General features: G+C 46.1%; 1 protein-coding gene and 1 non-coding gene across 7 annotated transcripts in view; both read right to left on the bottom strand.

The window, feature by feature from the left end:
* Positions 1-8: 8 nt before the first annotated feature.
* NRF1 (nuclear respiratory factor 1) overlaps positions 9-26,087 on the bottom strand; it is a 144,016-nt gene continuing 117,937 nt past the window's right edge. For 3 of the 6 annotated variants that reach the window (XM_042972093.1, XM_042972104.1, XM_042972122.1), the window contains one exon: positions 9-498. In XM_042972093.1, the coding sequence (XP_042828027.1) occupies positions 335-498 (164 nt within the window). In that variant the 3' untranslated portion in view covers positions 9-334. Of the gene's footprint in view, positions 499-16,061; positions 16,150-22,621; positions 24,814-26,087 lie in introns of those variants that run through there. The other 3 variants (XM_042972116.1, XR_006212616.1, XM_042972107.1) reach the window with 3 other exon arrangements.
* Positions 8,086-8,190, bottom strand: LOC122236832. The gene has a single exon (XR_006215079.1). It is a non-coding gene; the product is annotated as a small nucleolar RNA U13 (small nucleolar RNA).

The raw sequence follows: 26,087 nt of genomic DNA, 5'->3' as shown, positions 1-26,087 counted from the left end.
CCATATGTACACATATACATATATTCACACTCACACATACACACACATAAGTATACACACATGTTTCTGCAGAAAGAGGTCCTGCCACAATTTGGCTTTTTCGGGACAGTGAAACTGACAACACGGTATCTTATTCCACCAATCCCAGAAAATCAAGAGTGGTGCTTTAAAAAATGCAATTCCAAAACCCACTGCCTTTCTTCCTTTTTAAAAAAAAGGTTAACAAAACTTTTCTTCCAAAGTCGAGAGACTTAATTCCATTTGATTGCACCTCTGCAAACGTGTAAAAAATTTTGAAGTAGACTAGAAAACGACGCCATGGTATGGCCGCATGTCACTGTTCCAGCGTCACCACCTCCACAGCCTGGCCGTCCATGGTAACTGTGCTGTCCGATATCCTGGTGGTCACAGGGGCCATGGCCACCTGCACCGGCCCATTGCCCTGGGCGAGGCTGGTTACCACAGTCTGGTACATGCTCACAGGGATCTGGACCAGTCCTGGGGAGACAAAGGGGAGACTGTTGGTGGGGATCGGGCTCAGCTTCCCAGATGCCGGCTGGACAGGGCAGCCAACCCCAGCCCTTCAGGGCACCGCTGTCCAGCCTCCTGTAGTCGCACACCGACTGCACAGGCATAAACACATCCCTCTTCTTACCCATTTTAATTCTTTAAAATAGACTATCAGGAAAGGGAAGTTTGAAAAAAATTGTGGAAACATGCCCCAGGGCAGGGTCTCCCCAATCTGCCAGGAGATGACCCTGCCTGCCTCCAGTGTTAGGAAGCCAGGCCGGTCAGGTGTGAACCCTCCTCCCCAGCCCTTCCCTGCTGACTGCCTCCTTCCTCTAGGAGAGGCTGCCATTAATTTCCTTTGATGTTCTGTTACTGACTTCTTAAATCGTCTGTCTGCCTATGCTCGAGTTTCTCTCAGCTTAAAAATAGGTCTCCCTCACTCCTATCCTGTTTTCTGGCCACCGCCCCCTCCCTTCAGTGTTCACTTATTTGAAAAAAAAAATGCTTAGGGCATGGTTTTCTTGATTTTAGAGCCACAGACCACTACAATTTTAAAATACAATTTTGGGGCAATTTGAAAAGACCCAACTGTCTCCTAATATCACTATCATTTCACAGTAGAAAGGAAGGTTTAACTACAAAGAAAGGAAGAAGCACGTGATCTCAGAAAACGGCAGTCCTTCATAAGAAAAGTTGATCTTTTTTTTTTTTTTTTTAATTTTTTTTAATGTTTATTTATTATTGAGAGACAGAAAGACACAGAGTGTGAGCAGGGCAAGGGTAGAGAGAGGAGGAGACACAGAATCTGAAACAGGCTCCAGGCTCTGAGCTGTCAGCACAGAGCCCGATGCGGGGCTCAAACCCATGGACCGCGAGATCATGACCCGAGCCAAAGTCAGACACTTAACCTACTGAGCCACCCAGGTGCCCCGAAAAGTTGATCGTTTTATAGGACATATTTTTTTTTAAAAAAGGATCTCCAGTTAAATGAGGCAGAATTAATGTAGATATCAAGCTCCTCTTCCTCTTAAAATTAAATAATTAAGGGGAGGGGAAAGGATATAAACGAAGGATGTCAACATGTTTTCTGAAGATGAAAAGCACACGTAAAGTGGTTCTGACCTATCAGAGACGCGGAAGCAAGTCCCGTGTTCACAGAGGGCGTGGGACATGTAGCTCTCACTACTGTACCGAGAGACGAGGCTGAAAACGGGAATTGGCTAAAAGTGTGTATTCAACTTGACTGGATCAGTAGCTTCCACCAATTCCAACACCCAGACACCCAGACCTTTGTTGACAGGACATCTGAAGTTCTACCACTGTGTTGAGAAAGGGACCTGGAGAGGCCCGGGAAAAGACCACGGTGCTATCAGGCATGATATCTGTCGGTGGGGCAGTGGGGGGGGAAGACACTGAAAACACTCACCCCCATCCCCGGGCCTATAGACCACCTAGCTCTGCCCTGCTCTCCCCGAGGCGCTAGCTCATCAGGAACAGAGCTGCAGATAACGCCCAATGCTGGGGGCAGAGGAAAACAAAAGCCCCCAAACTCTAGTATCTTCAGAGAGAGAAGAGATTTGTAGCATAAAGATGGGATGCTTTTCTTAAAAAGGTGTATGAAAAAAAATTTAGGATGAAAAATCTAACAGATGAAATACATTCCAAAGAAAGAAGATGAAGAAATCAAGGACATTTTTCACAAAGTAGAAAAGGTTAAAAGATGGGAAGGAGGAGAGAAAAATAGGAGGCCAAAGGAGTCCAACCTCTGATGAAACAGGTGCCAGAGGGTAAAAAAACCAGAAGGTGGGAAATTATCAGATACATTGTAAATAAATTTCTAGAACTGAAAACCATGCATTTCAGATAGAAAGGGCCCACGAGATGCCCAGCAGAAAAGATGACAAAAGATCGAGACTCTAAGGAACACCTTTGCAAAATTTCAGAACATGAGGGATAAAGCAAGGACCCTGAAGAATTCCAGAACGGAAAAAAAAGTCCTACACAAGAAGCCAGGGGTCAGAATATTATGGGACTTGTCAAAAGCAAACCTGGAAGCTAGATGAAGCAAACGCCTTCAAGTGTCTGGGAGAAAATGCTTTCCAGGAGAACTGGGTTCCCCGCCCATGAAATGACACCCCTTTCGACAGGGTGTGTGGGCAGGAGAAAGACATCTTCAGACGTGTGGGGGGGTCTGGAAGCTGGTCACCCCTCCATGCTTTCTCAGGAGGCTCTGAAGGAGGTGCTGCACAGCAGTGAGAGAGAAAAACAGAGAATCCACTGCAAAGAGCTCTGGGGAAGGATGAGGGACCCAGGACCAGAGCTGTGCGGCATGCCTGGGAGGACAGACAGGCAGGACTGGCACCACCACATGGGGCCGAGGACTCAGAGGGGTCTTCCAGAAGGGGGTAGAACTGATGATTACTGCCTAAAAATCAGAAGGAATAAAGCAAGTAGTAACCGTAATAATATACTTGTCTTAGCAGTGAACAATTTTGATGTAGTTACGGTAATATAAACATACAAACTGGGTTACCAGGAAATTGCAATCATGTCTCAACTCAAGGACTAATGAGATGACTATTATTTAGAGCAGTAAAGACACCAGAAAGAGCATGAAGGGTCGCCTCCAGGGGATAGTCTTTCTTTCTTTTTTTTTTTTTTTTTAAGGCCTTTTAGTCCTTTTATTGACATTTAAAACTGTATCACTTTTTTGAAAATAAAAATTTTAAAAAGGGATGTTTTATCAGAATATTTTCTAATGCCAAAAAAAAAAAAAAAAACCCCCAAAATAAAATGTTATTTTAACAATGTTAAGTTCTGTGTTCTAGAGGAAAATCTTGCCAGTTTAGACATCCGTATTTGATGATACAACATGAAACGGGCTTGATGTTTTGCTCGGTGACAGTCATTTTAGGAAATCTGGGCTCAGGCTGCTGTGCGTTAACAGGAATGGAGCTCACACAGAAGAGGCCAGCCTACACTTGCACACTAGGCTGAAAGGAGAGCAGCAGGCTGAGGGCCAGGCACTGACCCCAGAATGCTGTGGGGCTCAATTTCCCTCATCTAGACTTTGCATACAGCTCTTAAATGTGTCTAACCAGCCATCTGCAACAATGTGGATGGACCCAGAATGTATTGTGCTAAGAGAAATAAGTCAATCAGGGAAAGACAGATACCGTATGATTTCACCCACGTTTGGAATTTAAGAAACACACCAGATGAATAAATGGGAAGAGGGGGGAAAGAGAAGAGGGGTTAACAAACCGCAAGAGACTTTTACTGACAGAGAACAAACTATGGGTTGATGGAGGGAGGTGGGCAGGGGGATGGGCTAGATGGGTGATGATGGGTACTAAGGAGGGCACTTGTGATGGGCACTGGGTGTTACATGTAATGACGAATCGCTAAACTCTACTGCTGAAACCAATATTGTCCTGTAGACTAGCTAAATAAACGTTAAAGAAACACAAAAAACTGTCTCTACCCAGTCCTCTTTCAGTTCCCCCTCCCTGCCACCTGAGACAGCTTCCCATCCCACATCAATCCTCTATCTCAAACTCTTCCAACTCCACGTTCAAAAGGTTCCCAAAGCCTATTAAAAAAATGCTCCTGTTGGACGTGGCATTCAAGACATCTCATGCTCTGCCCTGGCCTAGCTCTGCGGGCTCACGTTCTCAAACACAGGTACTCCGTGCTCGTACTCTCATCTCCTGACCCAGCGGCACGCTCCTTCCTCTAAGTCTTTGCTCAAGTTGTTCACCACTGGGAACTCCCTCACTCCCCACGCCTTCCCCTTTCAAAACCAGCTCAGTGGTCCCTCCTCTCGGAAGCTGGCCCCATCCCAGCCCCAGTCGATACTTGAGAGTGGCCTCCTCTGGATTCTCAGCAAGCACCAGGACGGTAGTGTGTATTCTGGCGTGGCCCGGTCAGTGCGCGTGGACAGACCTTGCTGTTTGACAGAGGGCTACTTCAAGGCCAGGGTTGGCTCTGGTTCATGTTCTGTTTCCCACAGTGTGAGGTACCAGATGTGCTAGAAGGGCAATAGGCCAAGGGAGTCTATTACTGGCCTCAGCAATGTGCAGCTGGGCCCTCTGCCCTGGCTTCTAGACTCCAGGCCTGGCCTGAGTATGTGTGAAGACCATACGGCCCCTTCCATCGCTCCAGTGTGTTCACGATCGTCATCGCCTTCGTCCTCTCTTCTGGTCACAACGGGCAAAACTAATGAAGTGACCCCAAATGCACACTGGCCAAGCCAGGACACCTGTGTCATCCTGCAAAGAAGCCGCATGCTGGCAAACAGCAATTGAAACTAGAAGCAAAGATCAGTCTTATTTCTTTACTCTTGCTTCTGAGCTTGAGTCGGTTCCAAAAGCTGCAAACTTGGGGAACAAGTCGCACACTTTATAAACGCAGGGGTCACTTTGAGCAAGGAGACCTCCTCACCGCGAACAATCATGCTGGGATCAGAAGGCGGGCGGTGCGGATTTCAAGAATTGTCAGAGTTAAATCTCTGATTTATGATATGTTTTTGTTTCCCAGGACGTGGATCCATGTCCAACACTGTCGTTAAAAGTTTTAGTATCGTGGGAGATTGGCTCCAGAATAAAACGGAAAAAGGTGCGAACGCAAAAATATGTATTCGCTGCCACTGTTCTAGCTAGAACAATCTTTTTTGAACATAAATGGATCTTGTTGCCTTCTTTCACAATTCTTCACTGGCCCAAGGGACATGAGGTCCAAATCTCGTTGCAGGATTTAAACCCTTCACGTCAGCTCCTGTTGTTCCGTTCAGGCCGAGTGACCACGTATCCAGCCCTCCTCTCCCCCCGTACACTCCCATCAGGTGAACCACTTGACTGGGCCTCTACAACCTGCACGCAAGCATGCCTTGTGCCTGCAATGATGGCCCTGGACTTGTTCCTTGAATGGGCTCCTATTCTTCCTTCCATGGCAGCCGGTCTCTCCTCCCTGGCCTTAGCCTCTCTCCTGAGGTCCTGAGCACTCTGTACAGGCCTCCGTGGAGGCAGCGCTCGTACTCAGGCACTGTGTGCAGGTCTTCAAGAAGACGGTCAACTCTGTAAGGGACTCAGAGTCCTCAGCAATCAGCAGGGCCTCAATGAATGTTTTCTGCACTCACAGAGGAAACTTGCCCTCGAAGCTCGCGCAGGTGTCCCTCCCGGAGACAGGGTGACTGGAGTGGCCCCGTCTTAGGGTGATTAGGAGGTTTTGGAGCCAGGAGCTCCCAGTCAACAGAACAGTAATGTAAACACGACTGCATTCAGGACTCATCCAAAGAGGGACTCATTTATAAAGATTCCGTCTTCTGCATTTCACCTCACAGTCAGGGGAGGAATAAATCTGGCCTCTGCAACTGGGTGATGGAATGCCCCCCTCCACAAGGCTGTCTCGAGAGTGAATGACTGGGAACAGCAGCCACATACCCGAAAAGCTTTACAGAGGGCAGAATTTCATATGCAGGGTCATTCCATAACCCCAAATGCCTCGAAATCCCAATTCCATTATTTTCTACATGCGGTTCCACCTTAAATCAGTGCATTACCGTCCTACTGTGGGGATTTTAGAATTTCAGAATCTCTCTCTCTCACACACACAGCCATTTTGGCAGGGGATTAGATTAAACCGTCTCAGCAGCTCTGACCCTTTCTGTCCACGGAAGGGGAAGGGGGAGGGGACTGGCGGCTTGCAGACCAGCATGAGCTAAGTCGGCCTCCTGCCCTTGGAGGAGAGATGATTAAATGCTGAGGCACAGTAATCAGGCTGGGATTGTCCCTGCATCTGCTCAGCCTGGCCCTGATTAGCCCTAATCTAGAAGGTGTATGTTAATCTCAGTTTATATTCTGGGTCATTTCGTTTGATTAAGCAACAGGAAGCCCTTCACATTCTGCTTTCAGAGTTTGAAGTTCTCCGTCTTGTTTGTCTGAGAGACCCTGTACAATCCTAGCAGTAAGCCTCTGGGCATCTGTTTGGCACTTTTCAAAGCCCTCTTACATCCAGTGTGGATCATCTGATCTCTGCTAAGACCCTAGAGACGCAGGCAGGGCAGGTGTGCCTCCCTCTTGCAAGAGGACAGGCAAGTTCCTTTGGCAGAAACACAAACTTATCCTAAGGGCACATACTGAAGATTTAGGGCCCCAGTCTCGAGTACCCCAATATTTCAAAGCCATAAGAAACCTTAGCATTCATGTGGATTAGTAAACCCCTTTCTTTTTCTTTAAACTCAAAAGGAAGCAGATACAAAGTTTATTTAAAAAAAAAAAAAAAGAAAGAAAGAAGAGAAAAGGAAACACAGAGCAGAGTGATTTTCTCCCAAGATGACAGAGTTTGGCAAAGCCAGGTGTCCAGGCTGTCGATCTGGGAGTCATTCTGTGGGCTCAGCCACCCTTACCATCGAATAGCAGGCCAGCAGGGCCCAGGGAGGCAGGGGACTTCCCTTTTTGGGCTCACTGCTGCCTCTCCCTTCAGGCTTCCAGGCTAGGTTTACAGAACTGGCCAAACTGGGAAGAGGCCAAAGGGGCCTCAGGAGCCACAGTCCCGGCATAAGGATTTCCTTGTCAAACGGCAATCAGACTAAAATCTCGGGAGGAGCTCTGGCTCCAGGACCACATCTCCCTGCAAAAGACAATGAGACCTAACCCTGCTCACCTCCCTCCTGCCTGGGTGTCCCGTACTTGAGCCCACATGGTCAGACACGCCCCACCCAGTCTTGCCCAACTGCACCCCTCCGGTTGCCTAGGCCAAAACTGCAGCCGCCTTTGACTTCACACACCATCAGCAAATCCTGTCAACTCGCCCTTCAAACGTAAACCCGGAATTCCGCCACTTCTCTCTGCTGCCTCCCTGGACAAAGTACTATCCTCTCTTGCCAGGACGACGTTTTATCTTCCTTCGTCATCGCCCTGCTCCAGCCGTTGTTCCACTGTAGCCAGAGGGACCTGCTAAAACTTTCACGTGACACGATGGGTATCAGGACCGGCTCTGAAGGTTCAGATCCCTGGGCGAGGCCGCCTCTGACACAACTCACACACTTCCCACCCGACACCCTTCAAAGTCAGGTGACCTTCTGGGGGGAGGACATGCAGGGAGACTGACCAACAAGGCGGCCATGCTGCCACTCAGAGTGCTCCAAGGAGACCCCCGCACGGGGTCCATTCTTCAAGGGGCTTGCTCCTCTCATCAGGGCCATCATCTCTCAGAAGTGATCATCTGGCTCTTAAGTTTCCCCTTTTCAGGAGAATCTCTATTTTAACAGAGACTTAATTTCGAAAAACAGGTAACACACGGAGGGCATAGTAAAAAAGGTGCAAAAAGGGCACGGGGTTGAAAAGAGTCAATCTCCCTCCCAGAGGTAACTACTTGTGGCCAGTTTCTGGGCTCGTCCGTAGTCTACCCAAGACTGGGAGATGTGTATACGTGTGTCTGGGTATTTTCCCCATTCGAACACTGCATACGTTCATACTCTTCTGCACCTTGCTTTTTTGGAGATCTTTACTTACAACACAAAGAGAACGGCTGCAGAGTATTCCATTTGTATGAAGGTGCTTAATTTTTGTTTCACGTCAGACGGGTAAGCGTGCCAACGTCGCAACAAGGTTTGAGGGAGGCACATGTCACACGACAGTGTGAACACCCGATCATCACGCTCACGTGCTGCAAAAGGATCTGGAGGCGCTTGATTTTGATTCGCCAGTGCTCTAATGACGCACGTCTTGGCTTTCCAATCTTTTGCTATTATGCTTAATGTATTGCAATTTCTCACATATGCAAGGATAAATATCAAAGACCACGACTGCTTCAGAGGGTATTTATACTTCAGAATTTCATAGGTGCAGGGGCGCACGGGTGGCTCAGGCAGTTAAGCGTCCGACTTCGGCTCAGGTCATGATCTCGCAGCTCCTGAGTTCGGGCCCCGTGTCAAGCTCTGTGCTGGCAGCCCAGAGCCTGGAGCTTGCTTCGGATTCTGTCTCCCTCTCTCTCTGCCCCTTTCCCGCTTGCACTCTGTCTCTGTCTCTCTCTCTCTCAAATATAAATAAACATTACCAAAAAAAAATTTAATTTCATAGGTGTAGTAATGGGGGACTCTCAACTGTTCCACTCAGCCCAATTCCTTTCAAGACTCAAAATAATCTACCTCTAGTAGTGGGATTTAAGATTAAGGCATGATGGGTGACAGGGGAATACACTTTTGGACAGACATTTGTCTTTGAGCCTCTCAGATCATATTACATGGGTAGCAGCTAGTGCTATCTAGTCATAAGTCTGGTCTGGTCTTGTCATCTATGTGATCATTTGCTCACGTTTAGGGGCTTGGCCCTATTTTCTGCAAAACAAGAGGCCTTGAGGTTTGTAGTGGTCTGTCTCTGATGGGGGAATGAGGGGAGGCTTTGTGGTAGACCATGGGCGCCAACGAGAGTAACTTTAAAGGTTAGGGTCATAGCCTTGCACACTCTGAATTTATCATTCATGAGCTGACCTACTCTATTCCTGACCTCTCCTGAAGTAATGAGTTCCATCACTTACCTACTGTATAATGGAACACACACACATGTGCACGTGTGTATGTGTATGTACGCAATTTATTTACTTAGGGGAATTCATTTACTTTTCTCAACACTAACTCTTTTGGTATTCTGTGATTTGAGGAATACATCTACGTATCACAGCTAAATCTTGAAATATTGTTTGGCAACGGCCATCCCAACTCCCCCCACTCCCCCAAAACACGCATGCACGCGCACGCACGCACAAAGGACTTTGATGGCTGTCTATTATGGGAAAAATAACAGCCAAAGAGCTACTAGTTTGAAGGATTACATCAGCCTTTCCCACAAATTACTCTACATTCTCTCTTCATTACAACCATACCTGTCCCCTTAGTGTACCCTAACCATCACATGTATTTGCTCAGACAGATCCCTCTACCTAGAATGGTCCCCTGCCACTGTAAGTCCAATTCTTCCACCAATTTCCAAACATTTCATGGAGATACCACAGAGAGAATGGCCCGTCAGGTTCTTTCCTTCCTGTGATTTTATTCCCTCCACCATTTGGCACCGGCTCTGTGCCAACCTGTTTCCAAGTAGTTGTTGTTGTTCTCTGTATAATCTGCTGTCTTTAAAATACTGGGCAGCTTCAACACAGTAGATGCTTACTAATTAAATATGACTCCAGATCTCGTTCCTTGTGATTTTCAGGAACTTGGTTACATTCCTATCAGCCTTGGCCTCCACAGACTGAAGGCCTTGAAGCCTTTCACTCCGTTCCCAAGTGCAGCAGGATTTTCACAACAAGACCCTTAAGGCAGCGTAGCCAAATGCTGTATCGGTAGTTCCCGTGCATTCTGTGTGAGGGTCAAATAAGCTATTTTATTTCCTTGAAAGGCGTGCCAATCAGAAGGACTACATGTGACTCCTGGGTCTGCCATCGAATGGCTTGTGAACCTTGATTGCTTCAAACGTAAAATGGCAGTTACTAATCTCACAGGGCTGTCGAGAACTAGATGTGCTGACTTCGGTGAAGTCTGGCACGGTGCCTGGCACATAGTAGGTATACAATGAATGCCAGCTACTTTTTGACGATGACTTCGAATGAGGGGTCTGATGAAGTCTGGTGGCATCACAGACGTTAGACTAAAGCTCTCAGCAAACAGAAAGGAAAGCAGAGACGGCAAAGATCTCCTTTCGGCAGTGATGTGCTCCTGCCAGGAAGCACATCATTTGCCAAAGGCCTTCAAAGATGTAAAGATTAGAGATAAGAGCCATGAAATCAGGGCAGATGGACTGGCGGGCAGCTTCCCTTCCGAAATGTGGCGATGGTCAGAACTGGCACTGGAACGGCACCCCGGCATCTATGACATGGCTGGCGACTCAGCGCATCAGTGAAGAATAATCCAGGCTACACCACTGGTCAGTAGCAAGAATGTTAAATACACGGTGAGGGACAGTACGATATGACGTCATCACTCTGATAAATGTGTAAAGCCCTCCACATAATAACAGCATGGGCTCAAGCCTAGCAGAGCACAGGGTTACAGGCCTGGCCACGGTCACCCGGAACCAGACTGCCCTTCCCCCACCCCGCCCCAGCCCGACAAGATAGAGCAGGACAGACGGCCTGGGGAAGAATGGGCCTTTCATTTGCCCTCACAATCTGGGAAACCTCTGGGAATTGTTGTTTGCTGTAACTGAATCTTTCAGCCCAAAGGCCTTCCAAGTTGGTCATGGAAATATCTTTAGTTGGGAGACAAATATTGATGGTTGTCAGGGAGAAATTGAGAACTAAACAAATAAATTTATCAAATCAACACCTGTGGTGGAAGAGAAAGGATTCTTAAAACCCAAAGGAAAAATTTACAATGTAATGCTTTCTGTAGTTTATGGATGTGAAAGCTAGCTACAGGTACCAGGAAAATGCTGGCTTGAACGGGGATCCAGAAGACTGTGACTGGAAAAGCTAGGAATAGATAAGAAATAAAATCATAAATTATATTACCTAAGTAATACTCTGCAGTTTTTATTTTTTATAATTTTTTTTTAATGTTTTTATTTATTTTTGAGACAGAGAGAGACAGAGCATGAGTGGGGAAGGGGCAGAGAGAGAGGGAGACACAGAATCCGAAGCAGGCTCCGGGCTCTGAGCCGTCAGCCCAGAGCCCGACGCGGGGCTCGAACTCACAGACTGTGAGATTGTGACCTGAGCCGAAGTCGGATGCTTAACCAACTGAGCCACCCAGGCGCCCCTCTGCAGTTTTTAAAGAGCCATCGAGGGTTATCTCCAGGTGTCTCTAGGGGTGACAGGCAGGAGGGAAGTCCTTTAAAGTCTTATCTGCAGGCTTGAGAAAGAATTTACACCAGGGACTGAAGTCTAAGACAAGCCACTATTATACGAAGAAAAACAGGCATCGTGTGTACTGGTATAGCAATGGGAGAACGGGAAGGAAAGCAGGGAGAGAAGCTTGTCCAGCAGGCAGGCAGATACAGAAGCTGGGAATGACAAACAAGGACCAGAAAGAAAGAGGACAGTCTCAGGGCAAGAAAAGGAAGGTCATGAAAAGAATGCCAATAGCAAATGAAAAGGAGATCCAGGTAACCTTCCAGACACTGAGACAAGGAGGAAACAGAAAAAGTATTTCTCTCCCAATCATTCTGCTTCTGTTATATTAGCTGCTTCTGGGACATTTAATCTTCCTCTTCCGTGTTTTCTAAGTCCGTGGCTTTTGGGTGCATTTGAGGGATTTATGGATTAAAATATGTATTACACTTGGCGTGCTGAGTATTCTCGTGGAGCCAACAGTGGCCTCGCAGTGCCTTGGGGTAACAGGCACTTCTCGGCATACAAGGTTATCTCCCCTCTTGCTAGACAACGTGAACCCTCTCTTGGAAAAACCACTTTCTGCGATAACCTTCACAGCAGACTCTGTCCTTTGCCTGATTTTTCAGACCACCGGGAAATTTCTCTTGCCCTCATCCCGTAAGCCAAATGTTAAAAATAAATTCATTTTTACTTTGCTAGTGACAGGTACAATTCTACAACTTCTGTTCGAAACTACTGGTGTCCAGGAATATTCATGAAGTCAGGGTGTTGTGCTTCAGAACCACTGTGGTGTATTATCTTGCAGGCTGAGCCCCCAGTGTGGGGCTGAACAAGATGACTTCAAGGCCTGCTGGTCTGACCAACAGGGCTTTAAACTGAAAATGGCAGGAGAGAAAAGTATCCAGCTGAAGTTTGTGGGACACGTATGTGCTTATTAGGAGGACATCTGATCTGACCTTCCAGAGAAGGGAAAGAGATGCTCAGTAATATCCAGAAAAATCACTGGGAAGAAGGAGGACACTCAAGGTCCCCAAAGTCTGTATAACAATGGAAGGGTCTGAGCAATAAAGTGTTGATATATATATATTTTTAAAGATTTTAGGTAATATCTACAACCACCATGGGGCTCAAACTTACAACCCCGAGATCAAGAGTCAAATGCTCCACTGACTGAGCCAGCCAGGTGCCCCATGGTACCAAGATGATGGAAACCTCAGGGGAAAGTTATCACATGAAGGCTTTGCAACAGTCAGGTGTGGAAATGAATACAAGAGCCAATCAGGAGTTACCTAGAGTTGGGAACGGAGATTTATTTATTTTTCTGTTATTACTTTCAGTGTTTTCATTATGGAGAATTTCAAACCGGTACAAGAGGAGAGAGACTAGCACAAGGAACCCTCCCCTCACCACATTCCAAATGTGCCCACTATCCAGCCCTCGCCTCTGCTAACTGAACACAGAAAGATTGAGGCAAAAAAGCTTCCAAAGATGTTCTACTATTTTTCAATCCCTCACTAAGCACAACCTGTAGAGTACCATTTAGAAAACAAACACTAGAACATTCTAAGAGCATATAAAGAGCAGAATTAAATTGGCTTTAGGCAGTAAGACACCTGAAGACAGTACACTGGAAAGAAGAAATAAATAGTTACGGGGTTTGATAGTCAAAGGAAGAAATCTATCTCAATAAACTTCATCTTGTTCAACTATTTATCCTGCCTTTCCTATCTGGACAGTATTTAGCATAATCAGCTTGATGATGGGGACAAGTTCTTTATAGAAGAATTCCAGCTTCTGCCAGAAGGCGGAAGGAATGACACTAGAGGAATCCCCAGGTTGCTTTCTCTGCACAAAACTGTCAGCGGCTAAGACCATTTGGTGGCCGGAGAACGGAGCGGTCCGCCATCCGTGCCAGGTGCCGTGCCTCTGGTACCTTACACTGAGGCTGCTGCCGTCTTTGCCCAAACATGAGCCCCCTGCGATGCTCGGTCAGCCTCTGCTTGCGATGGGCGGTGGGCCAGACAGAACTTTTAAAAAGCACTGAGCAAGATGCGCCTCCGGGATGCGGCGGGGAGGAGCGGCCACAGGACACGGTCTCCCCTGTATGCCCCGGTGCCCGGGGTACAAAGCCATCTCTGACAACCTCCCATGGAGGGCTCTACAATTCCTTTGGTAAACATGCCAGCACACGGAGTGCTAACGGTGTGCGTGTTTGTAAAAGCAGATCTTACAGTTGGCTCTTAGTTGAGCCGAAGGGAGGGTCAGCCGTCTCTCCCATAACCTGGAATTTATGATGCGCTTTTCTTGCAGCAGACTTACTTAGACTTACTTTCCTAATTATGTCTTCCTTAAGCTAACATGAAAACTAATTTGTGTTCCTTAAGTACCCAACAGCTGGGTGGGGGGGGTGGAGGAGATGGTCCAGGCTTATGCTTGCTTGTTGACAGAAAATGTCCAAGGATTTAAAATGTGTCACGAGTAATCTGCATGACAGATGATCTGTATGTGGCAACTGAGAGTTGACTATACTTACATTTATAAAACAAATGGGCTACTTCTGTCTCATAGGGCTGCTATGAGGATAAGGAACATTATATTTACATGATTTAAGGTCTCGAGAAAAAGGAGAATATCTAGATTCGAGGTAGTTTTGTTATTTCACATAGGTTTCCTCTCAGGAGTCAAAGCAACCATGCAGGGACTTCTAAGAGGCAGACAAATGAAGGAAGCAAGGTTAAAGACCCTGCTCTTGGTCCCCAGAGTTGCTGAAAACGGGAAGGTGCCACTAGCTCAACGGTCCACCCCAGTGTGTTGTCCACGCTTCACGTTGTAGACAAAATGAACAATTCACATACACACTCTTGGCCCTTGAGCACTCACGTGTGCCCTTGTTGGTCAGAAGCTCTGTTTAATGAGAAAACTCTCCAGGCAAACAGCAGGGCCGTGAAAGGTTTAGGAAGGGGAGACCAGGGAGTAGGTCAGCTGAAAGTGGACCTTCCTAAAATTAAAGTCCTTTCTGATAGGTATAATTCATTACTATTATTTTGGGTGTATGTGAGGGTGGAGAAGGGACGGGAGATTCTTGCAGGAAAACAATTTTTTAAGGTGAAAAGATAAAGTAACATGGCTGGAAGGAGCCGTTCCAAAAACATCCAGGCAAATTCTCTTTTCCCCCTCCAAACAAGGCTGAAACAGGAAACTCCCAAGGCTTGCTAAAGCAGTCAAGACATTTCAAAAGGTTCAGACTAATCTCTAAAACAGCACTGTCCACCAGAACTCACTGTAGAGATGGCCATGTTCCGTTTGTGCACTGGCCAACACGGTGGCTAGAGAGCATGTGAAACGTAGCTGGTAGCACTGAGGAATCCATCTTTACTTCGACTCTAATTAAAGTTTCAGTAGCCAGAGTGCAGCTCTAAAACCTTTCCAGAGCTTCCAGTGAGCCAACTCCACGTTATAAACACGCTTCGATCGTACACACACCATAGAACATGATAAGAGTTGCCTTTGTTAAATGGAAACTCAATCTGAAACCGGATGCTCTGCGTTCACCTAAAATATATTTTCCTGGCATTTCTCTTATTTAGACTGTAGGGTTTTCTCCTTTGCTGCTCTACCCCACCAACTTCTTTTAACACCTCCCACCCCCCAGGGCCCCTAGGTGAGAAACTTTATCAGCATTTGAGAACAATATAATATAGCTCTACGTGACAGTACTACAGGCAGTACGGAAAGCTTGGGCTGGGTAAAATCAGAGTTGCTGGACGCCTCTTTCATGCGCCAATCTGATAGCAGGGTTTTTGTAGTCTCACTCAGAGCAGTGTCTCAGTTTCCATATTTAGACCCCTTCAATGATTTTCAGATCCAATTGCTAGCTTTACAACGGAAAAGATGTGTTTACCAATTTCACTTCGAAAACCCCTTTTTGGCTCTGAAAATCTCTAAATTGGGGCCTTTCTAATAATGAAGATTTGGTGTAATTATAATGTCACAGGCAATTGTGCTGACAGAGCAAAACCAATATGTCTCCTTGCGAGGCCTTTGCTCTCAGTCTGACCAACAGGAGGAGAAAAGAGGCTTTGTCAGGAGCAGATGTGCAGTGGGAGGCCCCGGGAAAGCAGATCTGCTGAATGGAGCAGGTGCCACTTAGACATTCACTTTACTGACTCCAACCACAACCTCCCCTTCATTTGATATCCTGCTCTTGGCAGGAGGATGGGGAGAGAGCATCATTCAAAAAGAAGCATGTTTATCCTGTTCAGATTACGGCTCTGCCAGGCTGCTGCTGCTGCTGCTGCTGGGTTCTGCACATTTGCTCTTTATTAAGCAAATGGTAGAGCTGGGAAGTGAATCCCTGTATTTATACAGGTAACCTGAGAGCCAGAGGGCCCCAAACCATACTGGCTGCGATGTACAAGCTATCAGAGTTAATAACAGTGCGCTGACATTCCTCCAAAATCCTAATGGAAGCATAAGTAAAAAGGAAAAAGGAAAGTCCAACTTAAAGACTTCATTCTATAGGAATTCTTCCTGTCACAATATTCTGGCTCTTGGGCGAACAGTGATCAATCCCCTTTTAACACGCTTAATTAAAACCTACTTTTTCATCCACATATTAAATAGAAATGACTCCAATTAAAGTTGTCCAATATGGCTCTGGATTTGGTATGCCAAAAAAAAAAAAAAAAAAAAAAAAAAGATTTCCCTTTACAGAGTATTACCTGCAATGACAGGCACCAAGATTCTGCTGGAATCATCTAAGACCAGAATCTGCCTTTCGAATACAAAGACTCAGAAAGATGTGGGGACCTAAAGGGAAGGAGAATGAGATAAGGAAACATGTAACTTGGCCCTCATAACACTGGGGACGGAGAGGTGACTGACTGGTCAAGTCCACCTGCCAGGTGTCAGGCCCCTTTCTGGGAATCTCTGCCCTGAAGCTCTGGTCGGAGTCCTCTGGTCAGAATACCCCGGCTCACCAAGTTCCCCAAGTGGAGAATACCTGACACAGTCAGACTGAGGGACAGACGAAGGTGTGCCAACCCGGTTGGATAATACGTGCTAATTCCCTCTGGGCCTCGAGGGGCCGACTCTGGAGGCATTCAGCTTTTAATATGGAAAGCGTCTAAGAGCTACATGGGAAGGACGTGGCTCTGGCTCAGATGAATATTAAGAATAGAGAACAACGAGTAGAGGCCATTGTACGCGCGCTTTCTTTCTGCAGTCTTCAAGTAGCAGAGCCTAGATGAGCAGTTCCTGGTGTAAGAATGATGAATTCCCGAGGCCACCCTAGTTTATAATGGTATAGGGGAGACGGTACATCCCCTCTGGACTTGTGGACTCCGCAAGGAGAAAGATGAATCTAAACACACACTGGCACTTTCACGAGACAGTCCTGCTCCTTCTGAAGGTATCCACAGGTTAGCATTTTTGTAGGGGACAAAGGCACCAAGACCCCTGACAACCAGCCCCTCCAGCTGTGGGGGCTGTTTCTGATGAGAGACAGGAAAGACCTGGTAATTCTGGAGATGTGAACCTCAGTTTTGTTTCCCTAGCACCCCTGAGGGACACAATATGCTTTCATTAGCAACAGGGGCTTTCGAAAGCTGGGATTCTGTGGGAGCACTACCTGCTCCCCGCCAAATGGAGGCTCACTGGACCAGACCCTAAGAATGTGTCCTGGAAGAGCTAAGAGTGAACGTTCTCAAGATTAATCTCCTTCCCATTCGGTGTGAGTGCTTAATAATAATAATAATAATAATAACAACAACAGCAGCAGCAGCAGCAGCAGCAACAGTAGCAGTGATAGTAGTTAAGTTATTGCATGCTTACAATGCTCCAGGCACTAAAAAGAGTGGGACTAAATATTCCTGGGTCGTCTGGGTGGCTCAGTAGGTTGAGCCTCTGACTTCGGCTCAAGTCATGATCTCACAGTCCATGAGTTCGAGCCCCGCGTCGGCTCTATGCTGGCAGCTCAGAGCCCGGAGCCTGCTTCGGATTCTGTGTCTCCCTCTCTTTCTGCCCCGCCCTTGCTTGCACTCTGTCTCTTTCTCTCTCAAAAATAAACACTAAAAAAAAAAAATTCTCTGCTGCCCCTAAAATTAGTGTGATTGACATATCCCCCTGGACGGGGAAGCATGGGGAGTCAGAAAACTTGCCATTTCCTTGTGACAGCTAATCTGGAAGGCATTTTGGATTTTAGGAAGTAACTGTGAAGGGAGTCAGGAAGGAGGACAAACTTCAATGCTAGAAAAGGGCTCGGAAGGAACATATCTGGGGCAGAAAACTGTAAACCCCTCTGGGTATTCTAGAAATGAGAGCCCCAGTATACACCTCTACGTTTCTATTTCAGAAGCAGCCATGTTTTCATTGTGAAATCTGTAATTCATCCAATAGTAATGGCTTCTTTCAGCCTTATGACCCACCAGGCTCTGGATATTTGATCCTTTCTGGGGTCACTATAAATCATTAATGCATCTCGCCTCAAGATGCCTGTAGCCAAGAAGAGAAATCTGCCTCTGGAAGGCATCTGGGTGGAAGTGTGCAAGTGGCCCGAGTTGTGCATAAACAGACTAGGAAGCGGGTCTAGGTGTCTGCACTTCCTCTTGTCTCAGGTTTTCCTGCGAGGCTCTGTCCTTAGAAAAATAGGCCAGTTCTTCTTGCAACCCTCCTGCCCAGCTGTTCACCCGTTGTGGATTACTTCAGTCACATGGTAATGTTTTTTTTCGGTTTTGTTTTCTTTTTTAAGCAAAGCCATGCTGTCTACGAGCTGAGAAGGTCGCTGGGAGGCAGGCTCTGGAAGTACTGGTGCTGTCCTTCCCGCGCAGAGGGGCACAGCTTGCCAGAAGGGCAGTCTTTTTGCTAGAGCCTTTAGATCAGCGCCATCCAATACACTTTACTGCAAAGATGGAAACGTTCGGTATCTGTGCAGTTCATTAGAGTAGCTACCACCTACCTGTGGCTATTTAAATTTAAACGTGACTGGGCGCCTGGGTGGTACAATTGGTGGAACGTCTGACTCTTGCTTTTGGCTCAGGTCATGATCCCAGGGTCCTGGGACAGAGCCCAGCATCGGGCTCTGTGCTGAGTGTGGAGCCTGCTTGAGATTTTCTCCGTCTTTCCCTCTGCCACTCTCCCCCACTCACGCTCTCTCTCAAATAAACAAATAAATAAATATTTTTAAAAATGTGAATAAATTAGAGTAAAAAATCCAGTATCTCAGGCCACACATGGCTGTTGAGCACATGCAATGTGGCTAATGTGACCCAATAACTGAATTTTATTTTACTTAAATTAAAAAAAAATTTTTTTTTAATGTTTATTTATTTTTGAGAGAGAGAGAGAGAGCGTGAGCAGGGGAAGGGCAGAGAGAGAGGGAGACACAGAATCTGAAGCAGGCTCCAGGCTCTGAGCTGTCAGCACAGAGCCCGATGGGGGGCTCAAACTCACAAGCCAGGAGATCATGACCTGAGCCGAAGTCGGTCACTCAAGGCGCCCCTACATCTTGGGTTTTGATGCCATTTATTTTATTTGCCTCTGCTAAAATTTATCATGACACAAACTTAAAAAAAAAAAAGTCAATTTATTTAGAGAGAGAGAGAGAGAGAGAGAGAGAGTGCATGTCCCTGTGCCTGCAAGAGAGCAGGGGAGGGGCAGAGAGAGAGAGGGAGAGAGAGAATCCCAAGCAGGCTCCACGCTGTGAGCGCAAAGCCCAACGCAGCGCTCGATCTCATGAACCCTGAGATCATGACCTCAGGGGAGACCAAGAGTCAGATGCTTAACCGACTGAACCACCCAGACACCCCATGACACTGACTTCTAAAGGGAGCAAAATATACCATACCCACTCCTTAAAACAATCCTGCAAAAGAGTGACCCATACAAAGGAACAGATGAATCAGATGAACGATAAAGACAATGATTTTCACCTGTTTTAGATCTCCTTGACTTCTTTGCTTGCGTGGGTTGACAAGAGGGAGTGAAGAGGAAGGAAGGGGACCCACAGTGGCAGTAGAGGGTACTGCAGAACTGGGTTTGGTTTCCAGTCTCACCGTTTAGTTGCTCAGTGACAGGTAAGGCCCAGCTTTAGCTGCGTCTGCAAAATAGGGCTCAGAAGCTCTGTTCTACCCACCTTCCTGGGTGAAGGTAGAATAATGCAGACGGTGCTTGTTTAGTCACCGGAAAGGGGGTTATGGTGACAGCAACAGTCATAGTAGTAAAAACAGAAAAGGAAAGGGGCTCCTGAGTGGTTCAGCGAGTTAAGTGTCCGACTCTTGATTTCGGCTCAGGTCATGATCTCACGATTGGTGACTCTGAGCCTCACATTGGGCTCTGGGCTGACAGAGCAGAGCCTGCTTGGGATTCTCTCTCTCTCTCTCTCTCTCTCTCTCTCTCTCTCTCTCTCTCTCTCTCTCTCCCCCTCTCTCTCTTCCTCTCTCTCTGCCCCTCCCCTGCTTGCTCTCTCAAAATAAATAAAAAATAAACAGAAAAGGAAAGAAAGAATAAAGAAAAGAAAATGATGAAGGGCCTAAACAATGATGGTCAATGCTTATAGTCAAAAGTCAAAAGCAGGGCAAAACTGAAAGTTATTTTCCTGGTATGACATCTACCAACATGTTTTCCAGGGTGAAAACTATTCACTTTAAGACAAAAGCTGACTGAAATAGGGAAGCACTGTCTGCAAAGAGAGCATGGTGCCCAGAGCACACTGTGCAGCACCCGCTTCCCAGTCGGCCCAGAGCAAGCGGCTCACGTACTCACTCCTCGCCCTGTTCTTTCTGAGCCACGGCTCAGAGCTCTCCTCATCTGACTCAGGCTTGGGAGTGTGCTCTACCTTCCCCTCCATTAAAAAAGACCTACGGTTCTGAAGGGATAGGAGCTGTAGGACAGATGAACTTTCATTTGCTTTTTCTGACGGAATAGGTAACACCTCAGCTTGGTCTGAGATCTTCCCTTCAGGTGTTCCTGTCAGTGGAGAAGAGAGCCATTTACTCCCCAGGAGGGCAGCCCCCAAACCCACAGCTGCTGTAGGCACTGCTCTGGGGGACTTTCAGGAGGGGAGGCTCACAGCTCATGTAAAACTGTTTGTTCAGGGGCACCCGGGTGGCTCAGTCGGTTAAGCGTCCGACTCTTGGTTTTAGCTCAGGTCATGATCTCACGGTATGTGAGGTCGAGCCCCGGATTGGGCTCTGTGCTGACAGCCCAGAGCCTGCTTGGGATTCTCTCTCTCTCCCTCTCTCTCTCTGCCCTTCCCCTGCTCGCACTCACACCTTCTCTCTTTCAAAAAATAAATAAGTAAACTTAAAAAAAAAAAAACTTAAAACTATTTGCTCAGGGGCTCCCTGCTTTGAGTCCTGGGGGCGATGAGCTTATCATCTGTGGATTAAAGGTACAAATAATATAGTAGCAAAGAATGCAACAGCTCTTTTCAAAGCTACTATCATGCTTTACGGTGACTGAAAATGTACCTTTACAATAAACTTTATTTCATTTATTACACTAGAATAGCATATCAGCACCTTTTTGGAGGAGCAACATTGACATATTTCCTAAATTAATTTAATACTGATATCCACTGACTCTTCTGGGAACAAGTCCATATACTGATGTGTCCAGATAATGAGCACACAGAAAAAGGGAGAATGAGAGATGTATTTTACAGTTCATCAAGATGAGGACTGGCGTTCTAGCTCTTTTAAAGAAGAGCTGGAACAGAGGGACATCTACTCAGTAAAAATGGGTGACAGTGGTGGTAGAGAATAAGGAAGACGTGAAAAAAGTCCCCCTTGATGACGGAGATTGAAATACAATGCAGTCGTGAGATGTGAAGAGAGATTATGCCCTGAGAATGACGAAGGCCACAGCAACTACAGCTGGAAGAGAACGGCAGCCCTGCCTGAGAACAGTGATATGACCAGATCCAGGAGCTGTTAAACAATGTCACCTTCAGTCAAAGTTCCTTCAATTTCCTTTACTCAAGCCTATACAGAAAGAGCTTCTGGTCTCCGATTTCTTTGCAGCGTTTACCTCTGGAACATAAATCCTTCAACTGCATCAGGTAAGCATTTGGATCTGTCCTAAAGACAGGAGGGCACAAGAATACCCTGTATTCTGAAGTATAACTGAACATATTCTGGGGAACGAAGGGGGGATGAAATGATGTGGACAGCTAGTAAGAGTTTTATGCTCACAGTGTACCTATGTGCCAAGCGCTATGCTAAGCACTCTATAGGAATCATTCTGTTTACATTTTTTTTTTTTAACGTTTTATTTATTTTTGAGACAGAGAGAGACAGAGCATGAACAGGGGAGAGTCAGCGAGAGGGAGACACAGAATCTGAAACAGGCTCCAGGCCCTGAGCGGTCAGGCACAGAGCCCGACGCGGGGCTCGAACTCACGGACCGCGAGATCATGACCTGAGCCGAAGTCGGCCGCTTAACCGACTGAGCCACCCAGGCGCCCCGGAATCATTCTGTTTAATGCTCACATCAACCTCATAAGCATGGAACTGTCATTAGCCTAATTTTATAGTGAAGGCTTAGGTTAATTTGCTTGCCCAAGATCACAGAGCTTGCTAGTGCAGCTTTTAGAATAAGCTAGGCCTGCAGACTCTCCCATCTCCCTTGCCCCTCTTACTCACAGCACTAGACCAAATATCCACAAAGTTCTATGGCCCCAGCCACCACTTTCTATGACAGAGGCTCTTAATCCTTGGGCGGGGGGCCGAGGAAGGGGGGATTCTCTAATTCATTTGCACATCTGACCAAAGTTATGGGTCCCAGAAAACTACAGAAAACGTGTATAGAGACATGGATGGAACTACAGTGTATTACGCTAAGAGAAATAAGTCAGTCCGAGAAAGACAGATTTCGTATGGTTTCACTCATATGTGGAATTTGAGAAATAACAGATGAACGAACATAGGGGAAGGGAAGGAAAAATAGGATAAAGACAGAGAGGGAGGCAAACCATAAGAGACTCTTAAATACAGAGGACAAACTGGGGGTTGCTGGAGGGCAGGTGGGTGGGGGGATGGGGTAAATGGGTGATGGGCATTGAGGAGGGCACTTCTTGGGATGAGCACTGGGTGTCCTACGTAAGAGATGAATCGCTGGGTTCTACTCCTGAAACCAAGACTGTGCTGTGTGTTAACTAACTTGAATTTAAATTAAAAAATGATAAATAAAATATAGATAAAAGAAAAACAAAACTCGTATAGAATTTCTCAGGGTCCAAGACCCCAGGTTGAGGATGCCCTAATGTCCTTATAATGCACATAAGGGTTGGTTTCCACAGAGAATTAAAGCACACACGTTGCCTCCTGCAGATGCAGCCGCACTTACCTCTTTATAATCAATACAGAACACAACTTTGCAGCATCCTGTCTCACTTGGGAGGCCTTGTGGAATAGGAATGTGTGTTCCAATTTCTCATGCAAGGACCCCGCCCAGGAATCCCGCTCTCTTATCTGAACTTCATGTTTCTGTCCTCATATATCTACTCTTCTATCCCTCTTGCTAAAAAGGTCAATTTTTTAAAAAAAAAGGTATTCCAATGAGCATAGCTGAGATTAAACGAAACTAGGGAAACACATTTTTACAAGTTTCTAACAGGGTCAAAGAAAAGTAGCAAGGTGGAAAGGTGAAGAAGACATATTCAGTGTGAAGGAGAAGACAGAATTTTGTTTCTAAAGGAACTAAAAAACTGATTTGGCTTGATTTGGCAGCTGATGTGGGTAGTGAAACGTGCACTTGTTTTACAGTGTAGCAAGACTGAGTGGGGCCTTGTAGTTGCAGGACATTTATGTTGATGAGTCTTAAGGGGGATCCCTGGCTGCAGGACTGTTGCCAGGGCCGGGTCAGAACAAAGAGGGACACGGGGCACCGCGAAGAAATGAGAAGGGCTGCTCTTTCTGTAAGTATAATGTTAATGCCTTGTAATCAGCTTTAATTTTGAAACAGACCTAGCCTTCTAGTCCACTTCTCTCCGTTGAGGGCGTGAGGCAAGTAGGCAGCCGCAAGTCTCAGCCAGGACAGCACAGGCCACAGTGGATGGTCTCTGGGTGTCGGGCAAGGGAGAAAGATGCATTTTCCAAACTGTCTGGTGGAACCCAATCAAGGGCTGGAGGCAGAGCCAAAGGGAAGGCCCAGTGAGGAGCAGGGGAAGCAAACCGGCCACCAGCTAGCTCAGGGCAGAGATGCACATTCCCCCGAGCACTTTCTACCCCCTTGGTCTCTATCTCCCTAGAGGCAGGTAGGAATGTTGCAAGAGTGCTGGCATAAATCGAATGGCTGCAGGAGGGCGTGGACAGAAGCTTGTAAGGGGTGAGGAAACAACTCTTAAGCTGGGTTTACCTCTTTGGGAACATCATGTGCTTCTCCCGCAAACAATATCCCCTGGTTCTAAATAGCAACCCCTCCCCCGCCAACTGAATGAAAATAAGAAAACATGTTCACTAATTGCAAGGTGATCTGCTCACTGGAAATACTAAAATTTGATAGCTGACCACTGAATGGTTCTATAATTTCTGCAACTGGAGAGACACAGACCTATGGGCTCCCCCGGACTTAGCAAAGTGAGCTCTCACACATGTGGAGGGGAGGACTGCTGGACAGCGGAGCACTTGGCATCAGAAACCACCAGAGCATCCCTATCGCCGGGAACAGGCTGGGGCAGGCGGGCACTGTGGCCAAACCAGACAAAGGCAAGTAGCTTCTACCAGGGATGGGGAGAGAGGCCCGACATTCCCTAAATTATTTGTTCAACACCGGGAGACAGTCATCACGCTGTATTTGTGGAGTCCAGGCAGAAGCTGGCTCACATCACAGGGAGGCAGCATAACTGAGTGGTGTGGAGACAAACTGCCTGAATTCAAATTCCACTTCTGCCACTCTCTCTGTGCACGTGGCCAAGTCACTGAAACTTTCTGTGTCTCAGTTTCCCCATATGTTAAATGGAGACAATAGTGTTTACCTCAGGATAGGGTTATTCTGAGTTTTAAGTAAGTTCGTGCATGTGAAACACTTAGCAGAAGACTTGCACATAGCAAGCATTATATAAATGTTTATTAAATAAAGTTAATAAGACAATGGAATTGAGATACAGAATACAAGGTCGATAGTGGGAATGCAGATTCCTAGCTTGGAGTACTCTGTAAGTGGGGTGTGCCCCACCCTCATCTTAGTACAAAAAATGAAATTGAAGAAGTTGGGGTAAAGGAGAGAAATTAAAATTTCAAAGTGCAAGAACTGAGCCTCTATACAACTCTGCATACACAGAATGGACAGCCACAATTTCTTAATCTAGAAAGACGCACCTGGTTTGGTCTTAAGAAAATAAGCATGACTACAGGGACAGTGTTTCCTCCAGCAACAATTAGTGTCTCATTCAATTCATTGGGGCAGTATTAAGAGCACTTGCTTCCCACTTCTGGTCCGTCTCTGTGATAATGAATACTCCCCACTTCCCCTGCCCTAGGGAAAGATGGGGCAGAAGGAGAGGAGAACACTTAGTTAAATTAAAAGAAAGCTTTAACACTGTATGTTAACTACACTGGAGTTAAAATTGAGGGGGGCGGGGGGGGGGGAGGCTTAATTCTTCTAGATGAATTTTAAAATTACTGTAAAGGTCATTCCCCTCACAAACCTTTTTGGAATTCTGATTGAATTTTTTTCAAATTTGGAGACAGGACTTTCACTGACAGCTAATAATAACAGCACGATAATAAAATACTACAGTAGAAAGAACAAAATAAATAGATGGATGGAAACAGAAGATTCCCCATACAGTCAATTTAAGAATTCTGCATATGGGGGCGCCTGGGTGGCTCAGTCAGTTAAGCATCCGACTCTTGATTTCAGCTCAGGTCATGATGTCACAGTTCGTGGGATCGAGCCCCATGTGGGGTTCTGCGCTGAGCATGGAGCCTGCTTGGGATTCTCTCTCTCTCTCTCTCTCTGTCCCTTCCCTGACTTGCTCTCTCAAAATAAATAAATAAACATTAAAAAAAAAAGAATTCTGCATATGGATACCAATAGCATTTTTCATAGAACTAGGACAAATAATCCTACAATTTGTATGGAACCACAAAAGACCCCGAATAGCTAAAAAAAATCTTAAAAGAGAAAAACAAAGCTGGAGGTATCACAATTCCAGATTTCAAGTTATACTACAAAGCTATAATAATCAAAATGGTATGGTACTGGCATAAAAATAGACACACAGATCAATGGAATAGGATAGAAAGCCCAGAAACAAACCCACAATTATATGCTCAGTTAATCTTCGACTAAAGAGATAAGAATATAAAGACAGTCTGTTCAACAAATGGTGTTGGGAAAACTGGAGACAGCTACATGCAAAAAAATGAAACTGGACCACTTTCTTTCACCATACACAAAAATAAATTCAAAATGGATTAAACACCTTCCTGTGAGACCTTAACGATAAAAATTATAGAAATAAGGACAGGCAGGAATATCTCTGACATTGGTCATAGCAGTATTTTTCTTTTTTTTTTAATAAAAAAAATTTTTTCTGGCACAAAAACAGATACTCAGATCAATGGAACAGAATAGAGAACCCAGAAATGGACCCACAAACGTATGGCCAACTAATCTTTGACAAAGCAGGAAAGAATATAGAATGGAATAAAGACAGTCTCTTCAGCAAATGGTGCTGGGAAAACTGGACAGCGACATGCAGAAAAATGAACCTGGGCCACTTTCTTCTACCATACACAAAAATA

Source organism: Panthera tigris, chromosome A2 (genome assembly GCF_018350195.1).
Source record: "Panthera tigris isolate Pti1 chromosome A2, P.tigris_Pti1_mat1.1, whole genome shotgun sequence".
Lineage (NCBI taxonomy): Eukaryota > Metazoa > Chordata > Mammalia > Carnivora > Felidae > Panthera > Panthera tigris.
This window is presented reverse-complemented; position numbering and strand designations above follow the sequence as displayed.